Source organism: Pyrus communis, chromosome 11, assembly GCF_963583255.1.
Source record: "Pyrus communis chromosome 11, drPyrComm1.1, whole genome shotgun sequence".
Classification (NCBI taxonomy): Eukaryota; Viridiplantae; Streptophyta; class Magnoliopsida; order Rosales; family Rosaceae; genus Pyrus; species Pyrus communis.
In genome coordinates this window covers 6,903,394-6,917,871 of record NC_084813.1, presented here as the reverse complement: position 1 = coordinate 6,917,871, position 14,478 = coordinate 6,903,394, and the positions used below count along the sequence as shown (strand labels likewise).

At 37.9% G+C, this 14,478-nt stretch overlaps 4 protein-coding genes across 6 annotated transcripts; all 4 read right to left on the bottom strand.

Annotated features, from left to right (window-relative positions):
* Window positions 1-337: 337 nt before the first annotated feature.
* On the bottom strand, window positions 338-3,354 carry LOC137709476 (pentatricopeptide repeat-containing protein At1g52620-like). The gene is given in 3 exon segments (XM_068448572.1): window positions 338-453; window positions 562-3,222; window positions 3,224-3,354. Coding segments are annotated over 2 exon segments (2,598 nt in total). The 3' UTR covers window positions 338-453; window positions 562-755.
* Window positions 3,355-4,058: 704 nt separating this feature from the next.
* On the bottom strand, window positions 4,059-8,111 carry LOC137708389 (pentatricopeptide repeat-containing protein At1g80150, mitochondrial-like). 3 transcript variants are annotated; one of them, XM_068447449.1, is made up of 5 exons: window positions 7,865-8,111; window positions 6,219-7,695; window positions 6,034-6,111; window positions 4,765-4,817; window positions 4,059-4,540 (listed from the first exon to the last, which is right to left on the bottom strand). In XM_068447449.1, the coding sequence occupies exon 2, from the start codon at window positions 7,641-7,643 to the stop codon at window positions 6,444-6,446; it is 1,200 nt and encodes a 399-aa protein (XP_068303550.1). In that variant the 5' UTR covers window positions 7,644-7,695; window positions 7,865-8,111; the 3' UTR covers window positions 4,059-4,540; window positions 4,765-4,817; window positions 6,034-6,111; window positions 6,219-6,443. The 3 variants fall into 3 exon arrangements, with proteins under 3 accessions (XP_068303550.1, XP_068303548.1, XP_068303551.1); XM_068447447.1 differs by having other exon boundaries at window positions 6,040-6,111; window positions 6,219-8,111; XM_068447450.1 differs by lacking the exon at window positions 4,765-4,817 and having other exon boundaries at window positions 6,040-6,111; window positions 6,219-8,111.
* A 397-nt stretch (window positions 8,112-8,508) lies between these two features.
* LOC137708954 (uncharacterized) lies at window positions 8,509-9,716 on the bottom strand. The gene is made up of 2 exons (XM_068448111.1): window positions 9,621-9,716; window positions 8,509-9,057 (listed from the first exon to the last, which is right to left on the bottom strand). The coding sequence occupies exons 1-2, from the start codon at window positions 9,714-9,716 to the stop codon at window positions 8,509-8,511; spliced, it is 645 nt and encodes a 214-aa protein (XP_068304212.1).
* Window positions 9,467-12,548, bottom strand: LOC137707847 (uncharacterized). The gene is made up of 8 exons (XM_068446775.1): window positions 12,381-12,548; window positions 11,762-11,874; window positions 11,447-11,518; window positions 11,073-11,108; window positions 10,576-10,621; window positions 10,270-10,357; window positions 9,863-9,920; window positions 9,467-9,767 (listed from the first exon to the last, which is right to left on the bottom strand). Exons 1-8 carry the CDS (start codon window positions 12,457-12,459, stop codon window positions 9,717-9,719), a joined length of 543 nt encoding a protein of 180 aa, XP_068302876.1. The 5' UTR covers window positions 12,460-12,548; the 3' UTR covers window positions 9,467-9,716.
* Window positions 12,549-14,478: the final 1,930 nt, after the last annotated feature.

Below are 14,478 nucleotides of genomic sequence, written 5' to 3'. Positions count from 1 at the left end.
TCACAAATGAAAGCTTTAGCTAAAATTCCTAAATCCTAAGCATTATAATAATTTACATGTTGCAATTTGTTTGAGTGCATTTTGCTTATCTGGAAAAGGATGCAGTAAACATACCCACAAAAGGTCAGAATTATTCTGGTCATGCTACGTGAAGCTGATGAAGATCTTAACCAATGTAACCACTGCCTTCACGGGTTCACCACCCTGCAGTATAATTGACAATAACTCTTCCTTGGCTGCCAACCGACAAAGAGGAGCATACTACTGTTAACACTATAACACTACGATACATTACTTTTCTAAAACAAGATAGAAAAGAAAGAATTTCCTTGAATACCTCAGACTCAAAATTCACATTTGCTCCAGTATCCTGCTAACATGTATGATTGATGTCGTTCAACTTAATTACATCTGATCTGCAGGTATATGAGTATTTACTAGAGAGGAACCAAACTGCGTAAACAAACACCTTAAGGTGAGATTAATCTATGATAAGAAAACAAAACAAAAAAGCAACCTACAGATTAAATCCTGCATGTTCGATCTGTTAAGAGCACCTACCAAAAGATTTGTACATGGACGCACAGAAACTCATTTAGATCCCCGAGAACCAATTTGTAATGAAGTTATGATTGACTTATCAAGTCACCGGATGGAAATTTGACTTCACGTTGTAGTGCAAGCCTACGTCTACTAACTGACAACTCGCTTGCGAAGAAAACAAAGATGATGTCCTTCCCTATCTTTTTACGTCTTTAAAGATCCACTTGTTGGTCTCGAGACATAAGGTCGTTGACCAATGACTGCAAAATATGTGTAGCTTCAGATGCTCTCCCTTGATGTAAGTAATCATCTATTATACGTGAGAATTTGACAGCAGTTTGGAATTCCTGATCCTTCAAGTTAAAAGGGATGATACTCTTCCATTCCTTGGATCTTCCTTCCAAGCAAATACCATGCAGCAGACCAGCAAAGGAAAAAGAATCTAGAAGGATGCCATTATTAACATACTTTTCACACAGCTGTAATGCAGTTTTAACCATCCCATGATGGCAAAGGCAAATGATAATGGAATTATAAACAGCAGCCTTTTGAAACCATCCATCTGATATCATCCTTCTGAAAACCCCCAGAAAAATAGATTTTTCATTTTGTTGGGACTCGTTAACTTCCTTTGGAATCGCACCAGGTTCATTGTTTGTGAACCCATTTACCAGATAATGGAAGGTGACGTCATTAGGAACGCACTTGTTCTTCAGCATTAGTTCAAAAAAGGAGGCGGCATTTGCAAGGTTACCTTCCTTGCAAAATGTTCCAATAAGTATGCTATATGTGACTACATTTGGCTCCAAGCCAATGGATTTCATCTCTTTGAAAGTTTTTACAGCTCTGCAAGAATCTCCCTTGTGGCAAAACCCATAGATCAAGGAGGTGTATGTGACCACATTTGGCTTGCATCCCTGTTTGACCATCAGTTCAAAGAAACTTAGAGCAGCATCCAAGTTATGCTGCTTGACATACCCATCAATAATTGTAGAATACGTGAATCCATCAGGACGATGATGCACTTTCCGCATTTTCTCAAAGCAAGAAAGTGCATCCGTCATCATTCCAAATTTGCAGAAACCCTTAATCATAGCATTGTACCCCACAACACCGGGGTTTAGACCCTTTTCAATAGTTAACCCAAATATTTTTTTTGCTTCCTCAAGGTCACCAATTCTGATTAGCCCGTCCACCAGAGTGGCATAAACATATGCATCTGGTGGTACATTTTGGTCAAGCATCTGACCAAGCAGCAACTTGGCAGTAGGAAGCCTCCCCTTCTTACAGAGGCCACTCATCAAAACATTGTAAATGTGAGCATCAGGGACTACTCCACTTTCCATCATTCTGTCCCGAACTGTCATTGCAACATCGACTTCCTCAGAAACAACAAGTCCATGGATGAGAGCTCCATAAGAAACCAGATCAGGTTTGTATCCCCTTTCTGTAATCTTAGTAAACAAATCCAAGGCCCTTCGGTGCTCCTGTTGTCTGAAATAAGCGTGAAAAAGAGGAGTATAACTAAACTTATTTGGCATCAATCCTCTCTCCATCGCGTGGTTTATAAACTGTTCAGCTTTCTTAACCTTCCCATCCTTGCATGAATTATGAATCAAAATATTGTAGGTTGTAATATCTGGCTCACAACCACTCTCAATCATCTGCTTTACTGCCTCCACTCCTTTAACCAAGCTACCATGCTTACATCTAGCATCGACAATATTATTACGTACTTGAACATTAATATGCAAGCCTCTCTCCTTCATTTCCATGAAAAGCCGATCAATCGCTTTAAACTTTCCTTCTTTGCAATACCCATTTATCATAGCTCCATAAGTTTCCAGAGTGGGCAAAAACCCCTTCGATTTCAACTCTTTAAAAATCACATTAGCACTTTCAACATCACCTTTTTTGCAATATCCATCAATAAGCGTATTGTAAAAAACAACATTTGGAACACAACTCTTTCCCCACCTATCCGCAATTAATTTTCTACCTTCCTCAACCTTCCCTTCCTTACACAACCCCTTCACCATTATACAAGTACTATAGTTATCCATACACAAATGCTCACCGCCACCTCTCTCAGCCATTTCGTCATACACCCGGCGTGCAACGTCAACTCTCCTATTTTTCACAAGAACATATAACAACGAATTACACGCGAAAACACTCGGAACTACACCATACACCTTAACCACAATATCATACAAGTCAAGAGCTTTACCAACCATCCCAGAATCCGCATAAGCTCGAATTACAAAGCTCAACGCATCATGGGTCGGCTTTACTTCTTCCAATTTCACCTTATCCATCACCAAATCGATCTCCGAAAGCATCCGAAACCTCGCCAGAAGCTTCAAAAGCGAAGAATACGCAGACCCATCTGGAGAGCAGCAGTAGGGTCGCTTGAATGCCCAGTCAAAGAACTTCAAACCCAATTCTACATCGTGCACTCGGTCCAAAACGAAATGGGCAACGTCGGAAACAAGCGTTTCGGTTTCGGAGAATTGGGTTTCGAGAGATTGCTCCCAATGATGTTGGGTTCTGAGGATTTGGATGGTGTCATTGACTAGTCTCTTGACGTGGGGAGGTGGTGGAGAAGAAGAAGAAGTGGGCTTTCGGTTGTGAAAGGGTTTGATGCGAGAGAGAAGGGTTTTAGACATGTGAGAGTGAAGAGGTTTTGGATTTCTTGAGGCTTTCTGTGAGTGAGTGTCCAGAGGTTTGAAGGTGACGCTGCTCTTGGATTGGAATTACAGTCGCTGCACCCTTTCGCTTCAACAAAAAGGCGCTAAACTTAATTTTCATTTCAAATACTAATGCTCCTGATCTCAAAAGTCTACACGACACTCCGGACACGGGACTTCGACGGAATGAATTCATAATTTTATTAACATTTCTATTTAATAATATAATGTTACGTAAATTTTTTATTTTTTTTATTTTTAATAATATTGTATTATTAGATTAACATGCCACATTGAATTCGTTTTATATAAATTGTTCTCAACACGACATCTCACGTAGCATGGTTGAATACCTAATATTGAGTCATCGACAAGCATATCAACTATCCACACTTGCATAGCCGTTGAAAATAATCTATGTGAAGAGTGTGTACTAGCAGCCTATTGAATGGTTGGACAAAACATATGTTCAGGCTCGTCTAACCGAGAATACATCTTATTGGCAAACCTTAACTTCCGAATTTTTTGTCCAAGTATTGTCTAAGTTAAAAAAATGACATGTGTTTATACAACTCGTGCTATGTTTTAACTGGACAATCCCTTCCATGCAGCTTGCAGTGTGGCGTGGAAGTCCACACCCAATCGGTTTCTAACAACTAAAAAACACCACTAACTACATTTAGCATAAGGACTGATTCTTCGGGCAGTTCTGAGTGCTTCAAGAACTTCAGTATGCTTTTCTAAAAAGCACTTGGTTTTTTAATAAAAACTTCAACATTTTTTTTAACATACGATATTATTTAAATTAAGAATATTAAAGTGGATTAAGTCTCATAATGGACTAGCCATAATAATTTGGTTCGAATTTGCATTTGCAAGAATCGAACCTAAAACTCTATCTTACAAGTGAAGATAAATACTACTAGACCATAGTGCTTATGAGTTATGAAATTCCAAACAAGCCTACATTCTCAAAGAATTTATTCCCCAAACCAAACAGACGGAGATATAAATGGAAAATTTTGGATAGGCAGAACACTTGTTCAGAATTCAGTGTGATAACTTAAGAGCAATCAAACAATCTTCTCATCTTCTCTGACACTCAAATTCCAAGAGCTGAAAAGAGATCTACGATTTCATGCCAAGCATACAAGCGTAATAACTTCGGAAGGACAAGATCCAGCTCATGATGCAGCAACTCCTCATCCTCTTCAGACTTTCAACTTCTATTTCTTTTCCCCGGAATGCACCAAATCAAGTGTTATGAATCGACGCCCTGCCTGCTGCGCTCTGCTCCCCATTGTTGCCTACGGCCAAGATTTTAATCAGATACATAATCCACTCTACCCAGAATATGAAAAACTCATCTACCAATCATTTCGCTAACTGTTACACATTTAACACCAATTCTCAATCAAATGATCCACTCGATCATAGACGCACACAACAAACGAAAGCACATGTACACGTACACTCACCACCAAATCAAAAACAAAAATGAAAACCTGTACATTAGATTTATTAACCTTACCCAAAGAAACTGTTCAGCACCTCGAGAGGCAGGGTGGCAGATGATTGGATTTTCTGTACAATAAAATCATATCAAATAAATAATTTGATTATATTTTCGGAGAGAATAAAATGAAAGTAACAAATCGGAATTCATGTACAAGAAAAGTCTAGCCAACTAGCCATGTGAGTTATTTCCTATCGACTCCTTTTTATAAAAAGATCTTGACGCTTTCATGTCCAGCTAATCCACATTATACAATGTGCACCATAGTAAAAAGCTTTCTCAACACAAAGTTTGGAATTTCAATCGATCTTTAAATGTTCTGAGGTGATGTCTAGGTGCCAGATCCGAACATGGAAATGAACTTCTACAGCAGGGGGAGGGAAGAGAAAAAGGTTTTCCTTCACATTTGTGTTAATTTTTTAAAGGGATTAGAGAAATATAGTAATATACACACTACGAACAGGGCTTAGAGAAATATCTGTGTAACAAACACGTTGTACTCAAGTTAAGGCAAACACTACCAGTCCAAGAAATAGGAAATACGAAAAGGCAAATACTAGCTGTAAGGCGAACTCACACCGTATGAAAATCATGCATCAACGTGCTAAGGAGGATATGCAGATATATATCAAGTAAACATACACAACAATAAAATCAGCATGCAGACAAGTGGGTAAGCAACATTTGAGCCAGCATTTTTTCATTAGTGTGTGAATAGCATATCCTCTTATCTATCTTCCAAATTTAGGGTATTCTCAAGCCACTCCCCGGCCACATCAGATAAATTTTCGTTTTACCTTCCATCCATTCAGCATGTACTATGTTAGTCATCAAAAGATTTTTTTTCTTATGCATTCTGCAGTGTAATATAAAACCTATACATGTTTCTAATCTTGTGGTTCATTAAGAGCTTGAGAAAATGGTCGAGAAAACATGGCAAGTTTGGACATAAGAACAACACTTACAATTTCCCAGAGGTTAGTGGTTCAAAACCACCAAAGCTTCAAGTTAAGATCAACTAATGGTTGTGCACCTAAACAACAACAACAAAGCCTTATCAACTAAGTGGGGTCGGCTATCTAAATCCTAAAACGCCACTGCGCTCGGTTTGTAATGGTTGAGCACCTAACTAAATAAATTATCCAATGGCAAATCTTATATCCTTATGTGTTACTCCGAAGCTGCATAAGTTATAGGCCTTAATATAATCAACAGCCTCTGATAATATTTGTAAAATTAATTATTAAAATACTTGTTTCATCAAAATTAAATATTTTAAATTACCCATACAAGAATTCTATGACATCTAATGGGGATGACTTTGGCATTATTCCCTGACCATTCTGTTCTTCACCACCAAATCTGAAAGCATTGAACAACCAATCAAAATCATAGACGCTAATTACCCAACAGTATGCAAAAAGGGCTAACTACAGCATTAGAGGAGAGCCATTGCATAATGAACTTACAACAATTTTGGGTGACAGCTGTCCATTCAAAGCTCCATTCAACTGAGGTGGTAATACAAATTATTGAACATTGAAGAACCAGGATGTCACTTTCATATGACTAAAAAAATCATGTCAATTGCTCTGCAGTTTCACAACTGAATAGGTGAAAAGAATACTAGCTCTTGTTGAGCTGTCCAGTTATGTAATCAACCACTTTTCAGTTTTCCCGTCCACCATCTTATTTCAACTCTTGGTCAGTATGGTTTGCAAAGCACCCAATTGTTTTGAAGAAAATGGAGGCGCCCTTTTTCGAACCAACACCATGATTGCCTTAGCCTTACCAAGCTGGTTTGCCTTCTTTAGGCCTTCAAGCAATGTATGAATGGTATCCACATTCGGAAACCAATTCTTTTGCATGCAATCTTTACACATAGTATATGCCAACTCAAAATCTCCTCCTTTACAAAGATAATGAATCATGGTCTGATAAATTTTGACATTGGGCTTGTATCCCTTTCCATGTAGAGCAGAATACACCCTTTTGGCCATTTCAAGATACCCCGCCTGACAAAAACCTTTGATGACCAAATTATAGGTAACCTCATCGGGTGTTATCTCAATATTCTGCATCAAACCCATCAATCTATTCGCTTCCCAGGCTCGTCTCCTATATACCAGATACTGGATTCTAACATTGAAAGTCGCAAGATTAGGCAAACAGCCCTTCAATATCATAAGATTCCACAAACCATTACCAATTTCCCACCGGTTGTCCTTATAAAATGCTGACATCAGTGTTGTGTATGTAATGACGTCTGGTTTTATCCCCAACTTCTCCATCTGTACCATTATCTGATATGCTTTAACCAAAATACCCATTTCGCAAAAAGCCTTTATGACAATATTGACCGAATATGTATCCAATTCAATGTCAAACTTCTCCGGAATCTCACTCAAAAATGCCTCTATGGCTCCTAAATCACGGGTTTGAGTCAGAACCTTGAGTGCAGTGTTGAAAGATTTAACAGTCCTAGAACAACCATATAAATGCATATCACAAAAAGTATCAATAGCATGCTTAGTCATCCCAGCCTTACCATACAATGTTATAATCCTCATTATAAACCCTTCTCGCCGACCTTGGGGAAGGCTCTTCTGATGCTCAAGCAAATGTTCAATGTAATCAAACCGGTGAGCTCCAGCAAGCCGAGACACCATGTCTTCAAATGCAAACCGGTTCTCAATGACAAGCCTATTGTGCGCGTTGGCCTTAAACAAATGAAACAGCTTTTCCGGGTCTCTCTCAGCTTTAAGCTTAACCAGGGCAGGCTCTTCCAACGGTTTCGTATTCAAAACGCGATTGGACGCAGCTGCAGGGCAATCATTCGAGGTTATGGCAATGGCGGCATTACAGAATCTGCGACTTGTTCGCAGAGAGAGCATGTTTCAGGAGTTTCCCAATATTAATGCACATCCATCCATCAACATCGGCATTCTACACAAACCATAACGAAAAAATATCGAAAACCCACTTCAAAATTTGAGGAACCCAGAAATACAAACGACCAAAAGAACCAGAAATCACAGACTTTATCATATATTGTTCAAATTTTCAGAAACTGGAACATATCCATTTGCTGAAATTGAAGGGTTTAGGCACCCACCTGAAAGGAGCTTCAATGCCCGCGTGCAAAAGCAAAAACCCAGAAACGCAAACACCATCAATGAATCGTATATCCTCTGTAACCAAATTAAATTACCAGAAGGTTAGAGAGTGAGAGAGGGAGGAGGTTTTAGCATTGGGGATCTGAGGGGGACGTTATTTGGTTAAGTGATTAGAGTTGGCTGGGATTCTCTGTCGGGGTGGGGGTTTTGGCCTTACTGGGGGTTTAGGTTTTTCTATAGGTTGTCTTTTCGTTGTGTTGTGCTTGTGGACTGTGATGGTACAGCGTGCGGCTCCATGGTAAGGGAGCGTGGACTGCTCAAGTACACATTTTTGGTGACCGGTTGCTGGGACAGCTAAATTAAAATTATTAATGGGAACAAAGAAAAATGAGAAAAATAAGAAAAATAATTTCCCTATATCAGACATTGTGACAAGAATTGCAAGGAGTCGATATGTCTAATGGTTAGAATCTTTCTTTTTAACATACCGCGTTTCGAATTCAAACTCTCTTCTCCAGTTTTTAGTGTTGATTAATGTGGAATCACACTTGTATTCAAAGAAATATTATGACATGAATCCTTCAAAAATATAAATTGTTCATTTTTTTTTTTCCATGAAAGGCGATATGTATTTCTTAATGGGCTAATTAGTACAAGGTAGAGAAATGTCCTCCATAAGAAGATCATTTATAATGACAGGAGTTTCGTCAAACCAAGTACAATTTCCTCCCCCATGGAGGGCAAAACGAGCCAATTTATGGGCTACTGAGTTAGCTTGACGGCAGACATGGGCAACCGAAGCTTCAGTGACCATAGACAGTAAGAATTTGATGTCCTCGATGATAGGTCCAATGAGAGACAAATTCACCGAAGGCTCCTTCATTGCCGATATGATCTGAAACGCATCACTCTCGATAATAATCTTGTTCAAGTCCCTTTCAACCACCATTTCAAGACTCACTCTCATGGCCAATTCTTCCACCTGGATGCGTGAGAACACGTCCATGAACATGTAGGTAGCCGCACCCATAAAAGATCCTTCATCATTCCTGATGATAACTCCTACACCTCCTACGTAATTCTCCTTCTCCCATGCTCCGTCGACATTTAGCTTCAGTCTACCCGACGGTGGGCAAGACCAACGCGGAGAACCACCATGAACAACCCGTTGGGACGGAGAATTGTTCACCTCCTATGAATCCTTCAAAAATATAAATTGTTCATAGATAGGAAGAATGTTGTTGGTAAAAGCATTGTCCATCCATCTTATTGATCACTCATTGATCTCGATTTCCCGATGACTTGTTCATCCATTATTACATATCCTCGTTGCATAAACAAAACATCATGTGAGGAGATCAATGATAGAAATAACACATGGACGTGTAGATGAAACAAAAGCGTGTGCGAAAATCCACTTTCAAAATAAAATATTTAATGAGATTGGTGTTGCCTATTTTAGGTAGGAGGGCAACTGGATACTTGATACTCAAGTACATGTTATAAAATACGTTCAATGTGGCATTCGAAAATTGGAACACCGTGATGTGATATTACAAATTCATGTGTTATAACGTAAACGGACGGTGGACTTATAAACATTGTGGATTAGTAACATCACTTGATGATGCTAAAATGTTACCGAAAAATTACTTGAAGCCAAATTTTAGTTCAGGAAAGAAGAAACTTCAAATGGAAGTTAATCACATCAACCAACTATTCTGCTGTAATATATCATGTAAAAGTGTCTTATACAGTTAAGAACTTTAGCAGATTCGAGGGGAGGATCAGAGCTTCTGGCAGCGACGAACGGTTCATTTGAAGATCGACCACCCCGGGAGTTTGCTTCATTTAGTCCTTTGATGTTATAACAAGCAACCCCAACGCGCCAATTAGAATATACTGAACAAAAGATACAGAAGGGATTAATTTGTGATTTGAATAAAATCGTTTGTGTCTGCATGTTTAATAAGACCATTTTTGGAGGAGAAACAAACCTTAATAATAGGCTTTTCAGTCATGATAATTGTCACCCACCCGACATAAGGTACAAACCTGAAAATGATAACGGATTGAGCAAAAGTGCGATAACAGCATGAAAATGATAATCACTTGACTTCTATTTTCATTTTAAGAAGACGAGGGAAAAAAAGGGTAAGAATAAAGACGATAGAATTAGTCAATTAGGTATGGCTTAATTCGTTTCGCTAATCACTTTGGGTGGCTTCATTATGAATACAGTGAACGAAGCAACTAAGCTTCAAGACTATCACTTCAAGACTATCACTTCAAATACCAATCCAGCAACAAAATATGATAGTTTACCCATGTTCCATAGAACAGAGGCAATAACTCTTTTTGTTAATGGGAAACAAAAAAAATGAGGCAATGGTAGAGTTCTTACCCTACAGCTCTGCCCATGATATGATGCCGTTGTAGCCACAGCTGACCGTTAGCATAAAGAAGCCTGTCATCCCCATAATTGTTATCTCCTGAGGAAACAACAGATAGAGAGGGGGTGAACATTTGAGTGAAAAAGGCAAGTAGCAAAACATAAATCGGACAGCATGTTTGAAACAGCAGAAGTACTGAGGTAAAAGAAAAAAATATGAATAGTTTGTGATACATCTTTAAAGAGTTTTAATTATCAAGACTTTCAAGGATTATATCACACGTAACAAGTATTTACATCTATTCAAGAAATTGGCACCTTTTGTTAGGACATCAACTTCTCCAGTATCTTTTCGTTCATGAACCTGCAAAATCATTGATCAGCAATGTTTACTGGACCACAGATGGTTATAATCAACTAATTGTGGGAAAAAGCAAGCGGGGTCAATCTGGGAACCATCTAATAGACTAACTCTATATCTGGTGTGCATGTGTATGTGTCTGTGTGTGGAGCTGGTTCCTTATTTGGTATGGTCCTTTTGCAGAAATCTCAACTTAACCTACTTAGGTCCAAGGCGTATGCCAAGAAAGACTGATACTATGGCTATCATTTAAACATAATGCAGTAAACAAAATGTCCGCTCTTTGAGTTAATATCGATGCTTTTGATCGTACAACATGTTTCCTTGAGATATAGAGTTGTATATTTGCTGCCAAATTCATTATTCCATTCACGAAACTCAAAAGTACGACACCTCTTATTTCAAAAGCCAAAAGTCAACATGATTTAGCAATGTCAAAAAGTGTATTATTTACCTTAATGACGCGATGGACAATTGGAATTTCACGGCCCTGGATAAAATAGACATGGGAAAGTAGAGCATATTAGTATTTGCTTCTTGAAAAAGGAGAAAACAATACCATTAAATAGAGACACTCCATTATTTTCTAAGGTTTATTGATAACACACATGCTTAATCAATATCAAAGAGAAAACATGCAAAAACTAGCACTAAAATATTCACAGTTAAAAGATTGGGATCAAAATTTTTTGAAAGAAGAAAATTCCAAAATTTGTGTACATAACTGGTTGCTTGCCTACCAAACCTGATAATAACTAGGCATAAAAAGATGTAATTACAATAAAACAGAGTGACACCAAGTTAAAACAAAATCAACAAGGAACTTACATCAATATTAAATACAACAATTTCTCCTGCACGAATGGGTTCTTTACTCATGTGCAAGAACAAAATGTCCCCCTGCAAAGCATATGAGTTATTACCATTAGTTAAGCAGCACAAGTAACTTAAGTAACATAGATACAAAATGATAAACCACATTGCTGAAAAGATAAATCCAGGGACAACAAAGAGGAATATCACCGATCGCTTCCTCAAATATGGTTACCATAAAATAAGATGTATCCAGATATACAACAACTGGTGATCAAAATATTACTTGGTACCAAACCATTGAAACATTCAAGCATTATACTATCTCACCCTCTTGAAACCAGGTTCCATACTTCCAGACAAAACAACAACAACGGGAGACTCACTGCTGGTAACACACATTAACGCCTTCCATATTATAAGCGCAGATGTGACAATCATACCTGAAACAGAAATCACATACAAAAAAGAACCATATAAAGTATTTGCCGAAAAGTTATGAAACCACAACAACTGATCATTCTTCCAAAATCCAACTCTGATAACAGAGTGAGACTATCAGATATAAACTACTAAGTCATAAGAACTTGAACACATAAATTAAATAGAAAATTGAAGAAACTACAATAATTGGCATTAGTTCTAAAACAATTGGCATTAAGTAATCAATAAAACCCACAAATAATTCATTCACAACAGTGATTATTAAGGCATACCATTTAATTATGAATAATCCCAGTAAAGTGTCAAGCTTTACTCTCCTAAACCCCAGAAGACAAAACAAATAAGAGGTAAACGTTGGAAACATCGCAATTTGATTGCCACCCACATTTTCTCATCACCCAAACAGATAATAGGAAGTATGAATTCCGAATCATACGACCCAGAAAGAGAAAACGCTAAAACGAGAGAGAGAGAGAGAGGGGGGGGGGTTTAAGGGTTGACGAACCGAGACTGACGGCCTGAGTGAGGACCTGCCGAATCTGCAGGGATTTGATGGAGTCTACGCTCTCACCGATCCAACCCATTCCTTCTCTCTTTTGCCTTTTACCCCCTTCGCCGTCGTCTTCTCAATTTTGCTTGTCTGAGAGAGCTACTGCAAATAGACCGGCTAACACGGTTTGGCAGTGAGGTGATTGGTATCAATAAAAGTTAGGAGCTATTTTTGTATTTGGTAAACATTCAACTTCAGTTTTTTTTCACATTTTTGGATGACAAAAAGCTAAAAACAAGAAGTTGCAAAACCCAGCTTTGACAAACCGGCTTTTTTTCATATCTGTTTTACATAAAAATTTACCAAATACTATAATATTGTTTTTTTTTTTTTTCAAAAGCACTTTTACAAAAAAATTTACCAAACACTTTGTTGTTTTATTTCACAGTTGCTTATTATCACAGCACAACAGAAGCAGTTTTTTTTTCAAAGCACAGCAATACCAAACCAAAGGGCCATTACTTCGTATCCATAAATTTGAAATTTAATAAGCCATTTCTTTTATATTCTACGAAACAAATAAATTTAGAATTTCAACAAAAATCAGAATTTATAAATTAATATGTATCAATTTTCTTGTTTGAATTATTAAATTTAAAAATTTAAAATTTTCACATGGGAAGAGAATTTGGAATTTGAAATCTCCAATTTCCAAATTTAAATTTCTTGTAATACATGTCATTTCCAATTTCTATAAATGAGAATTTAAAAATACAAATTATGTATTCAAATTCTATTATTTTTTTAGATTAACCAAATAAGAAAATTCACATATCCTAAAAAATAAATTTCGTCATTTCAATTTCGTTAATTTTAAAATTTCTTAATAATCTTAAATTTTTTCATCAAAACAAAGTGTTAATCTTTTTGTTCCTTTTCAATCTTTTTCTCAAGTTATTTTTGTTCTGCACTAAAATAGAATTTTCAATTTTTTTTTCAAAGATTTGAACCGACAGGGATGCCACCCAGCAAAATGATGTAGCAAAACACGCGAGTACCTTCTACACTCTTTCTAGTTGGGCGGGATGCCATATCACCAATAGGAATGCCATAGCGTTCTTCAATTTATATGAACCAAAGTTTTAAGCGATTTATCATATTAATTTTTTGAAATGAACTTAATTCTTTTATCTATTTTTATACAGATGTCCCCATAGATTGTTCTGATCCCAGCTCCTCGTGTTTGGAAGGAACTTTGGATTGCAGCGTTGTTGCCGGGAATATTGTGATTTGTGACAGTGGTATTAGTCCCAGAGTGCAGGAGGGACAGGTGGGGAAAGATGCAGGAGCCATTGGTATGATTTTGGCAAACACATCTGCAGATGGAGAACAAACGTTTCTGTTTTAACACTTCATACAACCGTCACTAATGTTGGCCCTGCGGTTTCGAATTACGACGCCATAATTTCGCCGCTCAGAGGTGCTTGCTTATGTGAAAGTCGAGCTTCGGACGCTGAACTTCACAAGAGCAAATCAAAAGCTATCTTATCACCTTTATTACGAAATTCCTGCGGGCGGTTCCTGAATTCGGAGGGTTGGTGCGGGAGCAGTGGTGGATCCAGGAAATAATATTAGGGTCAGCACGAATAGCAGGAAATTTTTTTTTTTTATCAAAAATAGCATGCATATCGCCATTTCATCAAGTCTTGGTAGGTCTGAAGTCATTTGGAAAGGCTCACTGCACACCTGTTAATGTATGCAGGGGCAACACCCAAGGTATCCATGGACATTCACCGAGTCTTCATAGGCCTGAAGTTAGTTGAAGGGCATGTATGAAGCCAACTCTAATCTTCAAAAGGGCAATACCCAAGGTATTCATAGACATTCACCGAAGTTCGATGGATCAACACCCAAGGTATCCATGAACGTTCACCGAAGTTCGAGAGGTCAGCTGACCCCCTTACCCCTCAATGCATCCGCCCCTGTGCGGGAGGATAGAGTGCACAGGGTGAGAAGCCTTGCTGTTGTAGCATGGCTACCTCCACTGTGAATCATGCACCGGTGTTTTTTTTTTTTTTTTTTTTTTTTTTTTTTTTTGGGATGATTTAGTTTC